This window comes from Myotis davidii, unplaced genomic scaffold (assembly GCF_000327345.1).
Source record: "Myotis davidii unplaced genomic scaffold, ASM32734v1 scaffold173, whole genome shotgun sequence".
In the NCBI taxonomy this organism is placed as follows: Eukaryota; Metazoa; Chordata; class Mammalia; order Chiroptera; family Vespertilionidae; genus Myotis; species Myotis davidii.
The window spans coordinates 441,434-464,414 of record NW_006286303.1 but is presented as its reverse complement, the minus strand read 5'-3'; the positions used below and the strand labels follow the sequence as shown (position 1 = coordinate 464,414).

At 38.7% G+C, this 22,981-nt stretch overlaps 1 protein-coding gene across 1 annotated transcript in view; it reads left to right on the top strand.

Annotated features, from left to right (window-relative positions):
* The first annotated feature begins 4,337 nt into the window (after positions 1 to 4,337).
* The window catches only part of SRP72 (signal recognition particle 72kDa), a 29,129-nt gene continuing 10,485 nt past the window's right edge, over positions 4,338 to 22,981 (top strand). The window contains exons 1-13 of the mRNA XM_015560076.1: positions 4,338 to 4,487; positions 6,778 to 6,898; positions 8,805 to 8,928; positions 10,236 to 10,379; positions 10,459 to 10,570; positions 13,745 to 13,776; positions 15,028 to 15,152; positions 15,240 to 15,337; positions 16,502 to 16,530; positions 18,136 to 18,264; positions 19,043 to 19,115; positions 20,889 to 20,953; positions 22,542 to 22,637. Coding sequence (XP_015415562.1) covers positions 4,370 to 4,487; positions 6,778 to 6,898; positions 8,805 to 8,928; positions 10,236 to 10,379; positions 10,459 to 10,570; positions 13,745 to 13,776; positions 15,028 to 15,152; positions 15,240 to 15,337; positions 16,502 to 16,530; positions 18,136 to 18,264; positions 19,043 to 19,115; positions 20,889 to 20,953; positions 22,542 to 22,637 — 1,266 coding nt within the window. The 5' untranslated portion in view covers positions 4,338 to 4,369. The remainder of the gene's footprint in view (positions 4,488 to 6,777; positions 6,899 to 8,804; positions 8,929 to 10,235; positions 10,380 to 10,458; positions 10,571 to 13,744; positions 13,777 to 15,027; positions 15,153 to 15,239; positions 15,338 to 16,501; positions 16,531 to 18,135; positions 18,265 to 19,042; positions 19,116 to 20,888; positions 20,954 to 22,541; positions 22,638 to 22,981) is intronic.

Here is a 22,981-nt window from a genome sequence, read left to right as displayed (position 1 = left end):
AAAGTGGAGGGGGCACCTGAAGATGGAGGAGGAGTCACGTTAGGATGGAAGAGGGGCCACGTGAAAATGAGGGGAGACTGAAGGGATGGGGCCAGGAGCACCAGAAGCTGATGAGGCAGGAAGGACCCTGCCCTGGAGCCCTCCGAGGGACCACAGCACTGGACGCCCTGATTTCAGATTCTGGCACCCAGATGGGGAGAGCATTTGTTCCTGTTGCATGAGGCCAGTCTGTGGTCATCAGAGCAGCAGCTTCAGGAAATAGGCCCTCCTTTTGGGGCTTTGACCAGGTTCTGGGAACAGCTGAGCCCTGTGCTCCAGCAGAGGAGACCCCCTAGACCTCACTGCGGGGCTCACAGGAAGATCCATCCCTGTGTCTGTGCCTCAGCCCTGTCTCCTGCTCCCTGGGGCTTCTCCACAGTGACAGTGCAGTGGGAAGCACAGGCCACATGGCTCAGGGACTCCCACGGCCTTGTCCAGCCCCCAGCTGCAGGATGAAGTAGGGCTCTCCCCAGCCCCGCCTTCCCCTAAGGAGTTCAGCCTGGGCCTGGGGTTCCCGGAGCACCTGGGTTATCAGGAGCCCACAAAACTGGGTTGCTGTGCCCATATTCTAGATGCCAAGACTGAGGCTCAGAGAAAGAGAGCAGAGGTCCCTACCCCCAACCCACCTCCCACTCAACTCAGCCCAGCTCATAGGTGGCTTCCCCAGCTGCCTCCCGGTTGCCATGGTGTGGGAGGAGGAGGAGGAGGAAGGGCAGATTTCTGAGAAGCGATTCCCAAAACATCAACTGGCCCCTCCTTCCTCCCTCTCTCCAATATCAAAGCATCCATTTGTGCAGCTGGGCCGGGGCCTCTTCCTAGCCTGGAGCAAAAGAGGTCAAGAAGGCAGAGGGTCCAGGGAGTGGGTTCTGGGATTCCAACCTCACCCAGCAGATTTCCTGGGCCTGAGCTCCATTGCCCTCCCACAGTTCCCAGACCAGGCAGGCTCTTTCCTGCCTCCCTGCCTTTGCACATGCCGTGCCCTCCACCTGGAATGCCCTTCCTCATCCTTCAGGTCCCAGCCAGCTTTAACTCCACTGGAGAATTTTCCCTGAGTCCCTTGCACCCACCCATCCCAGTCACAGCCATTTTCTTGGTGATGCTCTCACCAGGCAGTGAGGTCTTGGGGATGCTACCTTTGCCTCAGGACTCCCAAGCCTGGCACAGACAGGTGCTCAGTAAAGCTGCAGGGAGGGAAGGAGGAAGGAAAGGTGTATCGCAAATCAGCGAACTGGACAAGACGCCTGAATGAGCCAATTAGTTAGGAGTCATCTTTATTGTGCGCGGTTCAGAGCAGATTACCTCTGTCAAATTCTGAACAAACACGGGAAGGAGTATTTCCTTTTTATTTCCTTCTAGTTCTTTGTGTAAGACAGCTTGTAATCTTGAGTACATATCATATCTAATCAACACCTGTCATATCTATACAGACAACTTGTAACTTTGAGTACCATATATCTATACAGACACCTGTAACCTTGGATGAACAAACACTTGGCAAATACGTGAATTAATATCAGTATCACTGTATCAGCCCCTTTAGATAGCTAGCTTGCAAGGTCAGACAGTTAAGTTCATCTTTTCTATTAAAACAAAAACAAAGTTATTTTACAGTCTAAAAATAGCAGAGTTGACCTACAGAATAAGAGACTGTCTAAGAATAACAGAGTAGTTCAAACAGCAGTTTTCCAAAGGAAGGATTACTATGCTTCATTATCTAGAACTCCCTTAACCCCGCTAAAAGCTAGGCCTAACTGGTTTGAAACCTGTGACAGTTCCACCTCTCTTCCCATGACTTTTACTGATTCACAGAGATTATATCCTCCTGAGCTAGAGTTCACTCCACCATTTGTGCTGTTTTTGCATTGTACTATATTGACCAGACATGAAATGTTCCAGGCATCACAGAAAAAACCATGAGCCAGAGATGGTTTCTGCCCAAGGAACTTACAGCTTAGGGGAGAAATAAGAAGCAAAAAACTCATTCAGTTAAAAAGTTGAATACCAGGAACAAACAAAAGAGTTGAGGACCAATGATATACCAGCCAGTGTGCTACAAAGATCCTAGCAAGACTGCTGCAAGTGGGCAAACATGGTTCCTGTTTTTATGGAAATTATAGTCAATGTAGAGAGAGACGGGCCTTACACATTGATCAACGCTCAGAAACAGCTCTGTGAAGATCAAAGAAGTAAGTTTAAGCCTGGGACCAGGATGCAGAAATATTGAAGGATGAAAAGTAGTTAGCTAGGTTGCTGGTATAGAGAGGAGAGGGGAAGAGGCAGGATTTAGTAGGATCCTGACAAGATAGGAATCTATAAAGAGTAAGAGTTCAATAAAATGTCCTGTCATTTCATCAAGTACTCAATAGGTACTCTCTTCTGACGTTCAAACACACCTTGATTATTTAATCTTACAAAACCCCTAAACCTCGTCTCTTGTTGCTTGAGTGCTGACTATACCAGGATGCATGAATTATCTTTTCTCCCCAGAAGAGTTATATATTATCCCTATTTTGCAGTCAGGAAAATTGGGCCTCTGATAAATTAAGTAACGTGTTCATAGTCTCTAGTGTAAGCATGTCAAACTCACAACAAATATTTTTGTGGGTCAGCCAATATAACGGTATGCAAGAAACGTTTTAATAAAAATTTCATAACTTTATTTTTACAATATCCTGTTATACACAATTATTAATAATGAACTACAACCTTCGCTAATGAATGATTACTATAATCCTGTTGCATTCATTTCCCTTACACACTTTATGCACAGGTGCACCATTTCTCTCCACTAATACTAGCAGTGAATATTTTAGCAGCCGATTTCCACGTCATTAGTCTTGGACTGACTTGTTTGGTGTGTGCCACAGAAAATAGGGTTGTGCACACCTCATTCCTTCTCATCTTTTCAGCAGAAGTCACTGCAATTACTACCATTTTTTAAATATCTATAAGCCCGAAAAACTGCATATAAAGCAAAATTTGAAATATATATTAAAAGCAATAGGGACGTTTATTTTAATGGAATTTTACCACAATTCATTTTAAAAAGCAAAGAATATTTGGATAATACAAGTAATTCCTACAAATTGTCTTTTCAAATTTACATCTTCATGAATAAATTTTGCCTGATTTTATTTGCGTTACACTTACTAATTTGTGCAGTTATTCAGCGTCTGGTAAGTTAATGCTCAAGAAAAAGCATTAATTTTTATTAAAATGTTTTATTATTTTATGTTAACAATGACTCATTTATTTCACCCCTTCGTATTCAGCATGTCTCTATGGAACAAAACCTACGTTTCTATGAAAATTGAAGCTTTTTTTTGTGGCCCACATAAACTTACACCTTGTTTATTTGGCCCGTGGTAGCCTTTGAGTTTGACATGCTTGCTCTCGTGAATCAGAGCCAGGAACTAACCAGGATATTGTCACCCGACTGCTCCTAAGCTGGAGCCCAAAGGGCAGCCAAAGGGTTCCACCATATGTGCTCAGCACTTGGATATTTCTTTCTTCTGTGCCTCTGCCCATATTTCCTTCTCTGCGGAAACTTTACTCAGAACCAACCCCAGGTTTTCCTATTATCTTTCAAAACCCACTTCAAATGTCAATTCCCCTATGAAATACTCTCAAGCAGCAAGAAACCGTCTCTTTCAAACGACCCTTTATGATTTCTAGTTGGTATGTTACCACCCTCATAGGCCTTTTTAAATTTTTTTAAAAAGTATATCTTATTGACTTTTTACAGAGAGGAAGGGAGGGATAGAGAGTTAGAAACATCGACCAGCTGCCTCCTGCACACCCCCTACTGGGACTGTGCCCACAACCAAGGTACATGTCCTTGACCGGAATGGAACCTGGGACCTTTCAGTCCGCAGGCCGACGCTCTATCCACTGAGCCAAACCAGTTGGGGCTAAATTTCTTTATTGATTAAGGTATTACATATGTGTCCTTATCCCCACCACGCCCCAGAGACCTTTTATTTATCTTCTATAGATCGCTGCCCAGCTCCGGCATGGCGGTATCAGGACACGGCTCCGCACGCAGCGGCAGCGCCGGAATGCACGGTGCTCTGAGCCGAACCTGTCTGGTAACCCGTTCTCAACCCGCTCCCGGGGTCCCACGGCTCATGCCTCACTCAGGAAAGGTGTACCCACTTTATCCACGAATTTCTAGCAACTACCGAGTAAGATACGGTCTCTGACGCTGACTCGGATACAGGCGCTTCCGACCCTGGCCGCTTAGCAACCACTGGCTTCCTCCCCCACCGGCCGCCTCCGAGATCCTTTTCCGGGGCAGAGGTCATCCCGTCCCGCCCGCGTTTCCTCCAAGATGGCGAGCGGCGGCGGCGGCGGCGCTGGGGGGGTTTCGGTGCCTGCGCTCTGGAGCGAAGTGAACCGTTATGGCCAGAATGGTGACTTCACGCGCGCTCTCAAGACCGTCAACAAAAGTAAGTGTCAGGGCGGGCGCTGGAGCGGGCCGGGCCGGCGGAAGGATGCGGGCTCCTTCCGGCGCGCGCGACCCCCTCTGAGTAGACGCGGGGGCGGGAAGACCCAGCCGCCAGTGCCCGGCTCGAACCCCGGGCGGCCGCGGTGGCGTGGGGTCGCGGCTCTGGCTGCCAGAAACCAGCCCTGGGTTTGGGGGTGTTTAGAGCCACGTGTACTTCCCTCTTGACACCACTCGGGAAGCGAGGGAGGTATTTAAAGAGACCGCTGCTGCCAGCGCCTCATCTAAACTGTTCTCTCCTGGGACGCCTCTGTTTTCACGCCTGATCTCGCAAATATCCCCCATTACCTTCTCCTCGCCCATTTCACGGAGCGGTAGGGACAGTGCTGTTGCCGGGGGGAGCTCGTTCCCTGGGGCCTCCGCGGGGAGGAACCTGCCTGTGACACGTACTGAGAAGCAGGTGCTGACGAGGCGGGAGCTGCGCCGACTGAGAGCGGACGGGCTGCATGTGTACGCAAGGCCCGCGGGCCCGCAGACGCGCTCCCCGTGTTGTTAGCCCGGAAAATGCCTGCGAAAGCACTGACAGTTGAAATCACGACGGAAGGAACATCTGGCCTGTTTGGATTTTTTGTGTGTGCCCCATAACTGATAATTTCCGATAAACTGCCTTCGGTGTGAAGTTTATTCATTATATTCTCCTGTCCTTTACTACAGTGGGGCCTTGACTTACGAGTTTAATTCGTTCGGAGACCGAGCTCGTTAAGGAGCTCCTTAACTCAAATTACTCTATCAACTCAATGCAAAAAATCGGCCGAGAGACAGCTGGTATCTCAAAAAACTCGTTAGTCGGGACACTCGTAAGTCAAGGCCCCACTATACTGCACTGTAACATGGCTGTGCTTTTTAATGCTCTGTCGTGCTAAATTCTTCATGGAAGATGCCGCCTCTATTTGGTAGATTTGGAAATGGAATTAACAGGACAGAGTTTGCTATTTAAAGCAGTAATGACGTACAAGGTATGTAAGTGCAATTCAAGGTTGTATAAATAATTTTTCACCAGCCTGTTGTTGGTTTAATGTGAAAAGAAGTGATTGTGCTCACAATACATTTTTTTTTTTTTGGTGATTTCCGGCACTGAGGGAAATAGATGACAATAGAATTATTTGATTCCTAAATTTGTTTTGAATTAAGGTTAGCTTTTGGCTAGGCCTATAGCCAATGCTACTCAGTCACAATGTAGTAAGTTATAAGAACTATTTTTAAAATGTATATTTTATTGACTTTTTTTACAGAGAGGAAGGGAGAGGGATAGAGAGTTAGAAACATCGATGAGAGAGAAACATCGATCAGCTGCCTCCTGCACACCCCCTACTGGGGATGTGCCCGCAACCCAGGTACATGCCTTTGACCGGAATCGAAGCTGGGACCCTTGAGTCCACAGGCTGACGCTCTATCCACTCAGCCAAACCAGTTAGGGCAGGAACTAATTTTTTATTGTAATTTATTGATTAAGGTATTATATATGTGTCCTTATTCCCCCATATAGGAACTGTTTAATCAGCAGCTCTCATTTTGTTATCCAATACAGTATATATTTTCCTCAATGGCAGAAGCCTTTAACTCTTAGCTGGGTTCTTGCACTTGCCAAGGGGTAAGGGGAGTGATCCTAGTCATTTTGACAATGAACAGGTGTTTAGCATTGAAACTTGGCTACCTGACTCCTTCCTTATACTTCTCTTTGGTCATCTTAGGTGAAAAGGGAAATTCTGAATGTCCTTTTGAAACTATTGCCAGCAAGATAAATTGCATTTGTATACTTTACAGCTTATAAATATCGCCAAAATATCCTCATTTCTTCTTCTTGATAACCTTGTGAAATCGGTAATGCTTTCATACTCGTCTTGCAGATCAGAAGATTTAGATTTGTAGTTAGATGACTTGCCCAAGACCTCAAGGCATCTAATGACAATCTTGTACTCAAAACTAAATTTGTTTCCAAATTCTACATGAGTTTTCTTCTTTCCCTGTAAAGTAATGAAATATGTAGGATGTAGCATGCATCCCAAGATGAAAAAGTCGTACAAAACAGCTTTTTCCTTGCTCCTTTGTAACTCTCCTTTTATCGCTTCTTAAGTTAAAAATGAAGATTCCCTCTTTTAAAAAAAATGTATGACAAATCATTTTTGCTGCAATACAATTGGAAATGCAATTTCCTAAGGCAGGGAGTGGGAAAAATTAGTAAAAATGTGAAAAGGGAATAGATTTAAATATTCTTTTCCTAAATTGTTTCGTAGTACTGCAGGTCAACAAGGATGATGTAACTGCCCTACACTGTAAAGTGGTATGCCTTATCCAGAATGGGAGTTTCAAGGAAGCCTTGAACATCATCAGTTCTCATACCAAAGTGTTAGCCAAGTAAGTGATTCAGTTGGTTGCTTGTATAGTTATTAGAAACAGTTTTACCATAGCTACATTTATTTATTTCACCACTATTCAGCGATTTTTTTTTACCTGTTTATTTCTTTTTTTCTGTTAATTCCCAGTTGTGTCTGTGAAACTGCATGGAGTAATAGTAACTTTGTTCTTTACTGCCTTGCTGGCCTTTTCTTTGCTCCATCTTTCCTTAGAACCACTAAGAAGGAGGTAAATTGTGGAGGGATGTGGAGCACAAATGTAACAGAGGACATAGGGAGAACAACTTAGCAGAGTTTAATTTTTTTAAAAAAAAGGGGGGCAGAGAGGGCAGACGTGTGGTAGGGCAGTATTATAAGTAGAGGTCTCTGGGATGGTTTTAGCTGGACTTCTGTGCCTACCTCCTTTGGGAATTGTTCAGGTGAGTTTGATCGTAGGCCAAGATCTTTCACTGTCAGCAGTCTTGAGACTGGTAGTATTATCATTATTGTGAATATTTTTCACTTATTTATCTCATTTATCTTTTCATGAAATGTGAACTTATACTCTGAATTGTTACTCTAATTTCATTTTTAAAAATAGTTGTGTATAAGCCCAAAAGAAATGTGTATTGAAGTTTGCAGCATATTTCTTTAATTAAAGATTCTGGTTTATAAAGTGCAGAGCAATATATAGTATACTTCCTATTGTATAAGAAAAGGAGGATATTAGAATTTATATGTGTATTTTTCTGTATGTGCCAAAGCAAACACTAGCTAGAGAAACAATGTGTAAAAATAGTCACTTTTAGCCCTAGCCGATTTGGCTCAGTGGGTAGAGTGTAGGCCTGTGGACCAAAGGGTCCAGGTTGGATTCCGATCTAGGGCAAGTCGTTTTTGCAGGCTCCTCCCTGGTCTCACATTGATGTTTCTCTCTGTCTTTCCCTCTTTCTTCCACTCTTTCTAAAAATCAATGGAAAAATATTCTTGGGCAAGGATTAACAACAACAAACAAACGAAAAATCAAACAAACAAAATAGTCACTTGTAGGAGGCAAGGAGGAACAGGGTAGATTTGTAAAGCCATGGGAGTAAAGCCTCTTAGGGTATACCTTTTTTTAAAATTTGAGCCAAATACATGTATTACAGATTGAAAACTTATTTTAAAACTATTAAAAATAAAGGGGAAATAAAGGAGCACTGCTTTCTTCTAGTAAATATGTTTATGTTGAAATTCAGTATTTTGAGTTTTGACCATTTTGTGAGGTTGAGAAATCTTGAAATAATTTTTGTTAGGCAAGTAAGTAAAAGGATATTGCTTTTATACATATTTTTCCTTATCGGTTATGGATGAAATTTCAAAATTCATTTCATCCACTATAGTCCACTCTAGTTTCAGGTGTCACATTAATGTAGATGAAGTTTTAGGTCTATGTATGCTAAGTAGTGTATTTGTTGTTGTGTGTTTACCAGTTTGGATACAAATACTATGTTCCTTTAAGATTTCCAGCTACTTTTTCTTACTAATCATGTACTCCTTGAACAAGTTAAAAGCATTATGGCTTATTATTTGATAAATAGATTTAAGAAACTTCTATAATAATTTAAAATAGTGTTCAGATTGTCTGTGTACCTGCGACAATTATTTAGCTGATGCATTATTTCATTCTTAAATGTTTATTTCAGAAGGCCAGTAATTCTAATAGGAATATCCATGAAAGCAAGAAAGGCTAAGGAAATGGATATAACATTTTTTGCCACTAATGAGCTGTTTGACTTTCAGATAAATCACTAACCTTTGTCAGCTTCCTCATCTCTTTTTAATGGGAATTGAATAATAATATATATCAAACGCTTGGAGCAGTTTCTAGCACATAGTGAGTGCTCCGCTATGTGAGCTAATAATCAGATATTGTTTTTTTTCCTTTTCAGTAACTCTCTTTCTTTTGAGAAGGCATACTGCGAGTATAGGCTGAACAGAATTGAGAATGCCTTGAAGACAATAGAAAGTGCCAACCAGCAGACAGACAAACTAAAGGAGCTTTATGGACAAGTGGTAATTACTGTTTTTAAATACCTGTTGACAACCATCCTGAGTGAGCATGACCCTCCCTGTAGCAAGGAGAACGGATGAGGAACCTGATGCTCCACAAAACTTGCCACCAAACTAGTTTTTAAGGTTTCAACATATTCCCGCTTCTTAATCTTCATGCAAAAGTTGCATATATAATGTTCTATGCACAAGTGATTTCCTCAGGGTAATTTAAAGTTAAGAACTATCCTGTGAAATTTGGGCTTTTTTTTGTTTTGCTTAAATTTGGACTTTTTAGTTGGAAAGGAGCTTATATGCTTAAGCAGTTTAAAAATTGTAATTCTAGTTTTTAACTATTTTAAGTTTAAAATAAACTCATGATGATAATTTAGATAAATTCAGCTGGTTCATGAAAATATCTTATTTTAAAATATCTTATTTTTACATGTTTTGAGACATATAATTAAGCCTAATGTAAAATAGGGCTTTTAATGATAAGATGATAGAAATGTTATGTTAGAAATAGCAAAACCCTCTTTAAAGATTTTTAAAATGTCAATTTAGGACAAATAATTCGGAATTGACTGTATTGTTCCCAAGAGGTAATATGAGTTTAAAAATATAAATGGATTGAAAAAAGATTTGGGCAAGTTCATGGATTGTAAAAATAATCTTTAAAGTGAGCTGGATCAATGTAAGGTAAATTCTGGCACTTTGAGACTGATAAAGGGCACCAGTCTCTGTCTTATATAGTGAACTAACTGACTCACAGTAATGGTCTTTTAGGACAACTTCAGTGAAATAAGAAGGAATCATGTTATGTGTATGTCATACTATCCTATACGATTGCTGGGCTTCTGGGAAAGAGAAAAATGAAGATTAAATACAGTGAACTGGAAATATTAAGTCCTTTTGTTAATATCTAATTTTGTTCCTGTTTTTGGGAGTTTAGTAGTTCTGTGTTGTGGGAAATTTTTTTCATTATAAGTCAGACTTAGGTAATGGTGATTTCTATTACAGAAAGGTTTTCTTTCAGATCCCACTTAGGCATTTACCTAACCTCAAGAAGAGGTAACTACAATGACTGTTTCTAGCTGAATGATTCCTGCAAATCTGCAGTGTAATAGAAATACATTACAAGTAACTTTTTGGAAGAACTAGAAGCACATGGAGCTAAATGGAAAATTATAAAGGAAAAATGGTTGATTGCCGATATTATGCTGAATTCGTTTTCCTTCTTAGTGGTTTCAAAAAGGGTTTGTATAGTGTTAGAGACATAGCACTATATTTCTCTTCTCCTCTGATTTTTTACTTGTTATTTGTCTCTTCAGTTATACCGGCTAGAACGCTATGATGAATGCTTAGCTGTATATAGAGATCTCGTCCGAAACTCCCAAGATGATTATGATGAGGAGAGAAAAACAAACCTTTCAGCAGTTGTTGCAGCTCAAAGCAACTGGGAAAAAGTGGTTCCAGTAAGTATCCCTGAGTCCCCACACAGCCATGAAATGATATTCCTGTCTAGTGTTTGATTGGTATTTTGTTCCATGACAGGAGAACTTGGGCCTCCAAGAAGGCACACATGAACTCTGCTACAATGCTGCATGTGCACTGATAGGACAAGGCCAACTGAGTCAGGCAATGAAAATCCTACAAAAAGCTGAAGGTTGGAAATTTATTAAAATCATTTATAATTGTAATGTACATACAGCTTTGCAAAGTATTTACAAAAACTGCACTTGACTTTCTTGATGTTTTTAAGGTGGGAATTTCTCAAGGTTCTAGCTTTTTCTCTTGGGTTTTTGAGAATATCTCTTCTCTGTTTCTGTCTAATTCATAAGTCATATTACTTGTCCATTTTCAACCACACTGGATCTTTAAATATGAATTTTGAGGAAGAGGTTTTTAGACAAGTTAAATGTAAATTGAGTTAATTAATGTCAAGCACTTAAATTAGTACATGGAATCCTCCTATATAATAAAAGGCTAATATGCAAATAGACCAAGCGGCGGAACATCTGGTCACTTTGATGCACATTGACCACCAGGGGCAGACGCTCAATGCAGGAGCTGCCCCCTGGTGGTCAGTGCGTTCCCACAGTGGAGCGCTCAGCCAGATGCTGGGCTCACGCCTGGCGAGTGCAGCGGCAGTAGCGGGAGCCTCTCCCGCCTCCCCAGCAGCGCTAAGGATGTCCGACTGATGGCCTGTGTCAGTCGGGCATCCCCCGTCAGTCAGACACCCCCAAGGGTTCCCAGATTGCAAGAGGGTGCAGGCTGAGCTGAGGGACCCTTCCCCCTGCCAAGTGCGTGAATTTCGTGCACTGGGTCTAGTATAATATAAGCATTCAGTAAATATTAGTTATTGTTATTAAACAGGTACTCAAGTATATCGAGTATAATAATAATATGATGTGCCTTATGTGTGTATGTATGCACACACACTATATTTATACATTGATAAAGCTATTCAAACACATTTTCACTTCATGTAGAATCTTTCCATATACAATATTTACGTGTTTAAGCCCTTTTAAAAGATGTTTTTTAGCCGAGTCCGGTTTGGCTCAGTGGATAGAGTGTCGGCCTGCGGACTGAAGGGTCCCAGGTTCGATTCCGGTCAAGGGCATGTGCCTGGGTTGCGCGCACATCCCCAGTGGGAGATGTGCAGGAGGCAGCTGATTGATGTATCTCTCTCATCGATGTTTCTAACTCTATCTCCTTTCCTCTCTGTAAAAAATCAATAAAATATATTTTTAAAAAAAAGATGTTTTTTAAACTTCACACACTTTATTATTTTATTTATTTTTAATATTCCATGCATTTTAAAATTTGTTTTCCTTTTTATTGAATATTGGAGTGACACTGATTAACAAAATTATACAGGTTTTGGGTGCACTGTACTGTGTGTTCACCACGTCAAGTCAAGCCTCCTTTTATAATTACCAGTTAATGCCCCATACCCTTCTTCAATCCTCCTTTCCCCAGCAATCCCCACACTGTTGTCTATGTCCATGAGTTTTTCTTCTTATTTCAATCCCTCAACCTTTTCCCAAAGTCCCACCCCCACCCGCAGTAGCTGTTAGCCTGCTCTCTGTCCATGGGTCTGTCTCTGTGTTGCTTGATAATTCGTTTTGTTCATTAGATTCCACCACATATGAGTGAAATCATGGTACTTGTCTTTCTCTGATGGCTTATTTCACTTAGTATAATGCTCTCCAGGTCCACCCATGCTGTTGAAAGGGTAAGATTTCTTTTCTTTATGGCTAAGTAGTATTCCATTGTGTAAATGTACCACAGCGTTTTTATCCACTCTTCTACTCATGGGCACTTGGGCTGCTTTCAAATCTTAACTGTTGTGAATAATGCTGCAGTGAGCATAGGGGTGCATGTATTCTTTGAAATTAGTGTTTTGGATTTCTTCGGATATATTCCCAGAAGTGGAATTTTTTATTTTTTTGAGGTAACTCCATACTGCTTTCCACAGTGACTGCACTGATCTACATTCCTACCAGCAATGCATGAAGGTTCTCTTTTCTTCACATCTTCGCCAACACTTGGTTGTTGATTTATTGATGATAGCCATTCTGACAGGTGTGAGGTGATATTTCATTATGGTTTTAATTTGCATTTTTCTGATGACTAGTGACCTTGAACACCTTTTCATATGTCTGTGTCCTCTTTAGAGAATTGTCTATTCAGGTCCTTTGCCCATTTTTTAATTGGATTATTTAGGGTTTTTTTGACATTGAGTTTTCTAAGTTCATTATAAATTTTGGATTTTAACCCCTTACCAGATGTATCATTGGTGAATATGTTCTCCCATTCAGTGGGTTGTCTTTTCATTTTATTGATGGTTTCATTTGCTGTGCAAAAACTTTAGTTTGGTGTAGTCCCATTTGTTTATTTTTTCTTTTGTTTCCCTTGCTTAAGGAGATATACCAGGAAAAATACTGCTATGAAAAATGTCCGAGATTTTACTGTCTATGTTTTCTTCTAGGATTTTTATGGTTTCAAGTCTAACACTTTAAGTCTTTAGTCCATTTTGAGTTTATTCTGGTATATGGTGTGAGAAGGTGGTCTAGTTTCATTGAAGCTTTTAATTAGAAAAAGAAAATGATGTATTAGAAAACTTATGTCTGGTCTTAACTCATTTTAAAATTTGCATATCCTTTGATCCAAGAATTTTATTTCTAGAAATTTATCTTAAGGAAATAGTTAGATAAGTTCATATATGTATCTGTATGAATACTATTTGAAGAGATATTCTAAGAAAAAAATTTATAGTCATCTTGGGTTTCTGTTCTATTAGAGCACTGGTTAGGTCTTACTATAACACCCAAAGAGATCACCATGTAGTCATTAAAAATTATAATGTTAAAAAAAATAAAAATGTGGACCTATATTTATTATAATATAAAGATGTCCATAGTATATTAAATGGGGGAAGATTTCAAAATATTGTGTAGACTATCCCACTTTCATTTTAAAACGCAGCTGTACGTTTACATTAAAAAAAAATCCAATAACTAAAATGCTAATAGTTATTATCTTCAGGTGGTGGGATTATTGTCTTTATACTTTTCTGAAATTGATTTTTTGTAATCAATATTAATATTTTAATACCCTTTAAGTGATTTTTTAAACATAGAGATTACAAATGAATGAAAAGTGTCCAAGAGCTAGAATAATAAGGGAATAATATCTGTTATAGTTGATGCTAATGATAAATTTCAAATTAACTTGTTATTAAAATTATCTTGATATCTTCTTGCTCTTTAGAATGGTGAAAGGAATGCGAGTTACCCAGCACTGTTAATTTTAAAACTATTTTTTCCTATAGATCTTTGCCGCCGTTCATTATCAGAAGATTCTGTAAGTATTCCACTGTTGTTAAACCCAAAATTTTAGTCGAATCCGGTTTGGCTCGGTGAATAGAGCGTCAGCCTGCGGACTGAAAGGTCCCAGGTTCGATTCCGGTCAAGGGCATGTACCTGGGTTGCGGGCACATCCCCAATGGGAGATGTGCAGGAGGCAGCTGATCGATGTTTCTCTCTCATCGATGTTTCTAACTCTCTATCTCTCTCCCTTCCTCTCTGTAAAAAATCAATAAAATATATATTAAAAAAAACCCAAAATTTTACACTTCTGACTAATATAAATTTGTAGGGGGCTTCGTTATAGTATCCATTGACTTTTTTGAATAGATGGTGAGTCACTGAATAGGAATCACAGTAGAAAACCTCTTGATCAATTATTTGAAGGCATCTCTTAGGGTGAGAAATGACAATACAAAAGTTGTTTTATTTTAAATTCACATAAATATAAAATAATTCTGCTATTTAAATATAGGGCTCAAGTCTTTGAGTCTGGGTCTATTCATAGGAATTTTGTGCATATATCTTACATAATCCAGCATTCATGATTCCATTTCCAGTTTTGTTTTTTAAATGCAGCACTAATTTAAAGACAATTGTGAAGTAATTTTGTTACAGTCCTTGTAAATGTTAACTTTTTCACTGTCTTACCGTTTTCTGGCTCATGTCTAATTAGACAATAATTTTCTTTAGGAACCCACTTTTATCAAATACTTCTGAGCATTCAACATAGTTTTTATTGAAATGAGTCCCCTTTCACACTCATAGTTCTCCTCTTATGATAATTAAGTTTTACCATTTGCTTGTCTAACATAACTGGCATAATGGGATTAGAAGCAAACACATCTGACCACTAGTCAGCATACATTCACCAGGTGAGAGCAGGAGTGCTGGGTGTGGTAAAAAAGAACAGCCCCCTACCCTTGAGCATTCATTTTATGTAAGCATATCAGTCAACTTTTCCAGAGGAATGGAGAATATGGATTGGTCTGGAGTGTCAGTTAAGAGAGCTGCTGCTTTAAATACAGTTAGTTTCTGCTTTTGAAGCTCTTTGTATGGTGATAATTAGTTAGGATTTTGTAAACTTTCCTCTTGGTGGCAATCCCTAAATTTTAACAAACTGAATCTAAGTGAAAATTCCTATGTCTTACTTAGGATTTTGTACCTTTTGAATGTTTGGGTCACTTAGTAAATATGTGGAGCAATTTGGAGAATTTACAGGGGGAAAAACGTTTCTTCTTCCGCTTAGGATGGGACTGAGGAAGACCCACAGGCAGAACTGGCCATCATTCACGGGCAGATGGCCTATATTCTGCAGCTTCAGGGTCGTACAGAGGAGGCTCTGCAACTTTACAATCAGATAATAAAACTAAAGTGAGTTATTAAAATGAAGTGTCTTTTATAGGGGAGGAGGTTTCTTTTTAAAGGTTTGTTCCTTTTTGACTTGCTTATTGTTCACAGGCCAACAGATGTGGGATTGCTAGCTGTGATTGCAAATAACATCATTACCATTAACAAGGTAGGAAATATGCATGCCTATCCCTACACTTATATTTTAAGCTGAAAGCATATTCATTGGCTTTGTTCTAGGATAAGTAGGTTGTGTTTTTTTTTCTATGACCGAAATTACAGCAAATCACAATAGTGAGTTACTTAACTCATAATGATGATGATTATGCAAAGTATATTCAAGTAATAAAACTTTTTTGTAGTTACAGATCCTGGACTTTAAAATCTTACTATTTTCTTAGTTTATAATAATACGGACAATCTGTTTCTTAGAAAAGTAAAATGTTTGGACTTTTGTACTGTATGTATGCATGTTTTATATGATACTTTCATCTAGTGAGTCTCAGAGTTTTCTGTAGAGAATATTTTTCTTTCCAGTGGCTTTTATTTTTGGGGAGATTTGAAATTCAGGTTAATAGAAACTAACAGTAACATTTGTAGGGGTTTTTGATATGCTGTGTGATTTTTTTTTCAAGTGCCATCTTATTTTATCCTCAATTATTGTTTTACATGGCAATAAGTATTTCCATTTTATAGGAGTATAATCTGATGCTGAAAGGAGTTAAATAATTTGTATAAGATCACAGCTAGTAAGAGGTAGAACTTGGATTCAGATTCTAGTCTCTGATTCCAATGCTTGCTCCTTCTAGCCCTTCATGGCACCTCTCTCCTCTTGTATGTACATGCATACATATATACATACTGGCTAGTATGTAAAAAAGAGTCGGTTAGAGTGAATGATATCAAGGTGGGAGGCCTTGAAAATTAAAATGTTGAATAATAAGTGCCCTGATAGCAAAGTTTAAGAGAAATCTGGCAGTGGCAGGCATGATAAAATATTAAAGTAGTGTTATAGGAAGACCAACTAGAAATACGGTTTTTTGAGGACTGATTTATATGAAAGCCATTTTCTTGCTGTACATTAAAGTAATTTCATTGGTTTGGAGCTTCACATTCAGAAAAAGTAGAATTTATTTTAGATTTCTTCTTTGCCTCCTTTTAGTCTTTAAACTGCTAGAAGACCTAGCTTAAAAAGCACAGTATCAATTATTTGCAAATAACTATATCATTTAGCAGAACTAGAATACTGTGCACATAGTAGACACTCTGATGCTCAGCTTGTCCTTCTTAGGATGGAGTGTGTCTTAATTATCTTCCTTCCTTGAAAAGTATGACTTTCTTTAGGCAGATAACATTGTGTTTGCTCCTCACAGAAATTCAGCTTCTTTGTACCTCTGCCCAGGTGAGAGGACTTTAAGAAAAGAGAAAACAATAGCTATGTTACATTAGTATTTTTTGTTAAAATGGGTTCAAGAGAGGTGTGAATATATTTCTGAATTTTAATGATTTGCTTACACATGATAGTATTTCAAAAGAGGAATGAGTTACTTTCATTTGTCATCTAAATTCTAAAGGGCATAATTTGTAGAACTTGTAAATTTAGATAATATTGTAGTCCTAATTTCTGCTGCAAGATTTGTGCTACCCCTGTGTACTTTTCTTCCTAAAACTCAAAGCAGCCCAGCCAGTGTGGTTCAATGGTTGAGTGTCATCCCATGCACCAAGAGGTCACTGATTTGATTCCACTCAGGGCACATGCCCAGGTGTCAGGCTCCATCCCCAATAGGGGGCATGCAAGAAGCAGCTGGTTGATGTTTCTATCTCTCTCTCCCTTTCCCTTCTCTAAAAATCAATAAAAACACTTAAAAAGCTCAAAACAAGCATGTACTAGTGGAAATATAAAACAAAAGAAAAGCAAGAACCCAAAACAAATTTATATGTATCTTAGGAGCATAGGCACCCCAACGAGGCAGATGTATTATCTTCCAAGCTCTCTTGTTTTTAACCTATCTATATATACAAAAGCCTAATATGCAAAGTGTCCCCTCGGAGTTTGACTGGGATACTGTGAGTTTGATCGCTCGCTACAATGTACGCTGACCAACAGGGGGCGGCGCAGAATGAAGGATGCCCCTGGCTGGCAGCTGGAAGGAAGGCCCCAGTCATCAGCCGAAGGCCCGATCAGCCCTGATCGCCTGCCAGGCCTAGGGACCCTACTCGTGCATGAATTTCGTACACCAGGCCTCTAGTCTTTTAATAAAAGAGCTGATAAACATTTCTGCCTTTGATCCCAAGGGAGAGCATATTTTGTCAGCCAGGACTGTGAATATGGCACCGCTTATCATCCTTTTGTAGTAGCACAAAGAAATTGTCCTTAAGTTTTTCAGTGAATCATTGAAATGCAGAAGTCTGCCATCGTTTCATAGATCCTTGCCTGCCAGTTGTTGATCCTCTACCTAGAGACCTGTTCTGGAGAGCTATATTATTATTAGTCTTATAGTTTCATTATATTAATACTATTCTTATTGTATCTAAATACAGAAATTAACAGTGCTGTTCTGAGAGTCCTGCTTTAGGAAGCAGAGGTGTTCAGTGAGAGTGAGAGGCAGTAACATTTTTATTATTTAGAACTGAGTTAAATTATTCTAAAATATTTTAGCAAGAAATACATATTTATTTTGTTGTTTTGAAACAAAGGCTTATACTTGATGTATTTTTTAAAACAAAATTCTGAATTTAAGCATCCAAATTAATGTTTAATAACTCTTCCTTTCCTAATTGCTTTTAAAACTCATAGTTTAAATTCAGTAAATTGAAATCTTTTCCTTAAAAGAAAAAATTGAGAATAGATACTATAAACTACATCTCTCACCCTAGGCAGTTTTTTACTTACTGTTTTATTTCAGCTGATTTCCTTTCCCCTTCCTACATCCTTTTTTTCTTTTTGGTCGCTCACTTAATGTTTAATTTCATTAACCAGCTTATTTGGGGAAATATTGTTTTTTAGGCAGAACAATGCCGAAAAATATCTTCCAGTTTACAGTCCCAAAGCCCTGAGCGTCTCCTGCCTGTGTTAATCCAAGCTGCACAGTTCTGTCGTGAAAAGCAGCACGTAAAAGCTATAGAGCTGCTTCAGGTAAAGGAAATACTTGAATTTTTAATGAGGTGTCGGATAGTTGCAGCCTTTTTTCATTTTCATTATGTATAAAAGCTTGTAAATATGGGTAAACTAATAGGTAATATACTTCTAGACACTTTAGTTAATTCTTGTGACACTTTAGTTAATTCTTGGGCTACAGCTTTGCTTTATATACATTTGCATTAGTATATGTTTGTCATAAACCCTAAAGAATGTTTTTATTTTTAGATCTATTTAACTAGTTAAGGGTTTGTTTTAGGCTTATAATACCAGAACATGCTTGAACCTTTTTTCAATAACATATTCTCCAGTAAGTCCCAATCTAACCTCAAATAATTACAGAAATCCTTAGTTTTTTATCAGCCTAAGTCAGCTGTTAGGTTATTTTTTAATTTCCTGAGGGTAGAATACATTGGAAAGTTGGACAGGGTAAAATTAGGACCATCCTGAGGGGCAAAGTTGTCTAGCCAGGGACCCAGTAAGGAGGTATCATTATTTGAGGATCTTAAAAAATATTATGTAGTAGTTTTAATTATTTATTTTAGAGACTCTCTGGAAACTTGACATTATTGCTCTTCTTTTCAGAGCATAATTTTAAAGCACAGTGGGTGCCGGGTAAAATTTTTCCAAAATAAAAGTTGGACTTTAAACCAAGAAGTTTAATATTTTGAAACTAGATTTAAATTTTTATGTAGCTAAGATAAGTAATTGGAATGTGTGCAATGAGTTGTATAAATAAAATGTGATCTTTTCCCCCCAATTAAAAAATGTTTAGGAATTTTCAGATCAGCATCCAGAAAATGCAGCCGAAATTAAGCTGACCATGGCACAACTGAAAATTTCCCAAGGTATTAATGATGATTTCATCATGACTAAAATATAGTTTTAATGGAAATATATGTTTGGAATGATTCCGAAGTAGTTGACTGTGAGTTTAAAATTTTTGCATAATGGTGAAGCATAATTATTGTTGTTTCAAACATGAAGCTAGAGGTATGAGCTCCAACAGACTTAGTGAGTTAATTGGCCTTTTCTTGGGTGATTACTAAATTGTCAGAATGATTCTCAGTCTATGCCTTGAAAGTCTGTAGAAGCAAAGGATTTCTCTGTTCCGAAAGACCGTACGTGACTCAAATTTCCTGGGTATGTGGTGTATAGAAATACTTATATCTGGCACTTGGTAGTGTTTGCATGAAATAAGGGTTACTTTGCCATCCTAGTTCTCAGAATCTTTTAGCTTAGGCCTTTATCCTTTATTTATGCTTTACAACTCATATCTTTGGGGGATAGAAGCAAGTAAATTTAATGAAAACTGATATATTTTTTTAAAAATATATTTTGATTTTTACAGAGAGGAAGGGAGAGAGAGAGTTAGAAACATCGATGAGAGAGAAACATCGATCAGCTGCCTCCTGCACATCTCCTACTGGGGATGTGCCCGCAACCCACGTACATGCCCTTGACCGGAATCGAACCTGGGACCTTTCAGTCCGCAGGTCGACGCTCTATCCACTGAGCCAAACCGGTTTCGGCGAAAACTGGTATTTTTGGTTCTTACAGAAAACTGTTAGTGTTTTTGTTCATAATTTTGAACCAACCTTGAGTGATTATCTAGAGCTGTATTGACCATATTTGGTTGCCCCTATATGAATGTAGCTCTTTTAGGTTAAAATTAAATGAAATTTAAAATTCAGTTTCTCAGTTGTGCTAGCCACATTTTAGAAGCTTCGTAGCCACATGTGGCTAGTTGGACAGAATAATATATAGGATGTTTCCATCATCACAGAAAATTTTATCAGACAGCTCTGGTGTACAGTGTGCATTCTCAGTGGGGATGATAATTGATTTGGATATTGGATTTTATGATGGCTAAAGTGAAAATTTTATGGGTAGAGGGTGAGGAAGTTAGTTGGCAATTAGGGGGGAAATGTGTAAAAAGACTCCTTAGTGGGGTACTAATGAAAACAAGGTTGAGAAACACTGCTAGTCTCCCTGTTACCTTATTCTCAGATTTGCTTACCTTTTAGTTTCTTTTTCCTTTTCCCACCTCTCTTTCTTTTTCTTACTCTCTTCTTTATCTTCTTTCCTCATTCAGTTTTATTTTTTTAATTTTTCTTTATTGATTAAGGTATTATATATACGTCCTTATCCTCCCCTTGCCCCAAACCCCCCTCCCCGCTCATGCCCTCACCCCCCTGTTGTCTGTGCCCATTGGTTAGGCTTATATACATGCATACAAGTCCTTTGGTTGATCTCTCCCCCAGGTGGTTTTATTTTTGCAAAGATTATCATACTAAAATTACTGAGAGAGAATACCTGCCAGTGGTTTTTGTTTTGTTTTTAAAGGCTTTAGTTATTTAGGTTTGCAGTGAGTAGAAAGTCAGAATTTTAACACCTTAGGAAAGTTTCCATTGCACTCATATCTATAGTAACATATTTCAAGGCCTAAGACTCAATTTTTTTATTTGTAAAATGAATAGAGTACATTATTCTCAAGATTCCAAAGCTTGAGTATTTAGAAATGTTATAAAACATGACTCTTAAATTTCTTGTCTTTTTTTTTTCTTTTCATAATATGCTTTCTTCATTGTGATGGCTGCTCTTGTCTTTCATTTCTTAAGGTAATATTTCCAAAGCATGTCTAATCTTGAGAAGCATAGAGGAATTAAAGCATAAACCAGGCATGGTGAGTTTATAACTAAAATCTCATACAACTGAAAAAGTAATGGAATTAATAGTCCATTGGTATGTTTGATGCTTTTTGTATTCAATTAATTTCTGCCTATTTCTATATATATAATAGTTAAAATAATAACGGTAGCCCCAGCTGGCGTGGCTCAGTGGTTGAGTGTCTCCTCGTGAACCAGGAGGTCAGGATTCTATTCCTGGTCAGGGCACATGTCTGGTTGCGAACTTGATCCCCAGTGTGGGGGGTGCAGGAGGCAGCTGATCAATCATTCTCATTGATCATCGATGTTTCTCTCCCTCTCCCTCTCCCTTCCTCTCTGAAATCAATAAAAATATATTTTAAAAAATAGTAACAGTAACTTTCTGGTATAAATTTAATTTCATTTTGTGCTCTGCTTTGCACTTGTTTGTTATTTAGTCAGATGTGCCAGGTACTATTTAGGCCTTATATTACCACTGAGAGCCAACCTTAAATAACCTAAAATCCATATATGGAATTTCTTAGCCTAAATTATTTTGTCCTCAGTATGATTTCTTTGAGGTAAAATAATTTAGGAATAGTGGCCAATAAATTTAGTTTTTAGTTCTCTGATTATCCCAGCATCAGATTTAGATCTTTGAAGTAAAGACTTATTCTATAGTGGTGGTCTGTGCATTTATTAAACTAGGAGTGTTTTATACATGCTTGTATTCTCTCACACAGCTTTTACAATTGGAACTCAAAAAATGTGTAATAGTATTTGAAGGTTCATATTGTAAAGCCTTGGCTGCAGTTATTTTATGTTAGAATCAAATAGTATATATAGTTGAAAATAAAAGGTTTCTAATATTTAAAATCTGACTTTCTGGTATCTTTCAAGAAATTTAGTTATTTCATTTAGGTTATTGGCTTTATTGGCATAAAAGTTGTTCAAATATTCCCAATTTATCCTGTTAGTATCTGTGAAACCTTTTGTTTATGGTAATTGGTTAGTCATATCTTCTCTCTTTTTTTTCTTTTTCTTTTCTGATCAATATCACCAGAGGTTTATCCGTTTTATTGATTTTTCTCAAAATTCCAGCTTTTTGTTTGTCCTTTCTGTCCTCATCTCCTATTGCTCTTCCCCTTGCACTCCATTCCAGCCACATGGGCCTCTTTGCTATCCCTCAAACACAGTAGGCAAGCTTTTCACTGGCTTTCTGTAGCTTAGGCCACATGTGACTCATCATGGGAGTTTAGCCACGTGCGTGTGTGTACCTCACTGACCATGTACTTGGATGCCCCTGCAGTGTCTTACATATGAACTAATTTCCCACGTGCTTATTCTCAACTTCTTACCTTGCAGACTGGTAATTTTGTGAACTGGCACTGCTTTAGAGGAAAGGTATATTTTATAGATAACTTTGTATTTGGAAAGCACTGCTGTTCATGGTATTTCTAGTTATTATACCCCATAATATAGTAATTTTTATGATGAATTAGATTCTGGTAGAGAGAGCCTAGCAGCCTTTATCTGCCGATTCTTCAATGTTTTTCATTTTGAAAAAGCTTACTCCGGGAGAGAAGGAGAAATTTTACTCACTAATTTATACTTTTCGCTGGGTAGGTATCTGCATTAGTAACTATGTACAGCCATGAGGAAGATATTGATAGCGCCATTGAGGTCTTCACACAAGCTATCCAGTGGTATCAAAAACATCAGGTAAGTAAATGGAGTAAAATGTTATAAGGGTTTGTTTTTACATAAAAATAAAAAGCTGCACTCCTGAACTAAGAAGTTAGGAGAATTGAAACATTACAAGTCACTATTTAAAAGATGGAATGATATTACTATTGTAACCTACTAGAGGCCTGGTGCATGAAATTTATGCACTGGGGGCAGGGGGAGGGGGTCCCTCAGCCCGGCCTGCACCCTCTTGCAGTCTGGGAGCCCTTGGGGGATGTTTGACAGTTGAACATCCTTAGTGCTGCTGCAGAGGTGGGAGAAGTTCCCGCCACGGCTGCAGCGTTTGCTAGCTATGAGCCTAGCTTTTGGCTAAGGGGTCT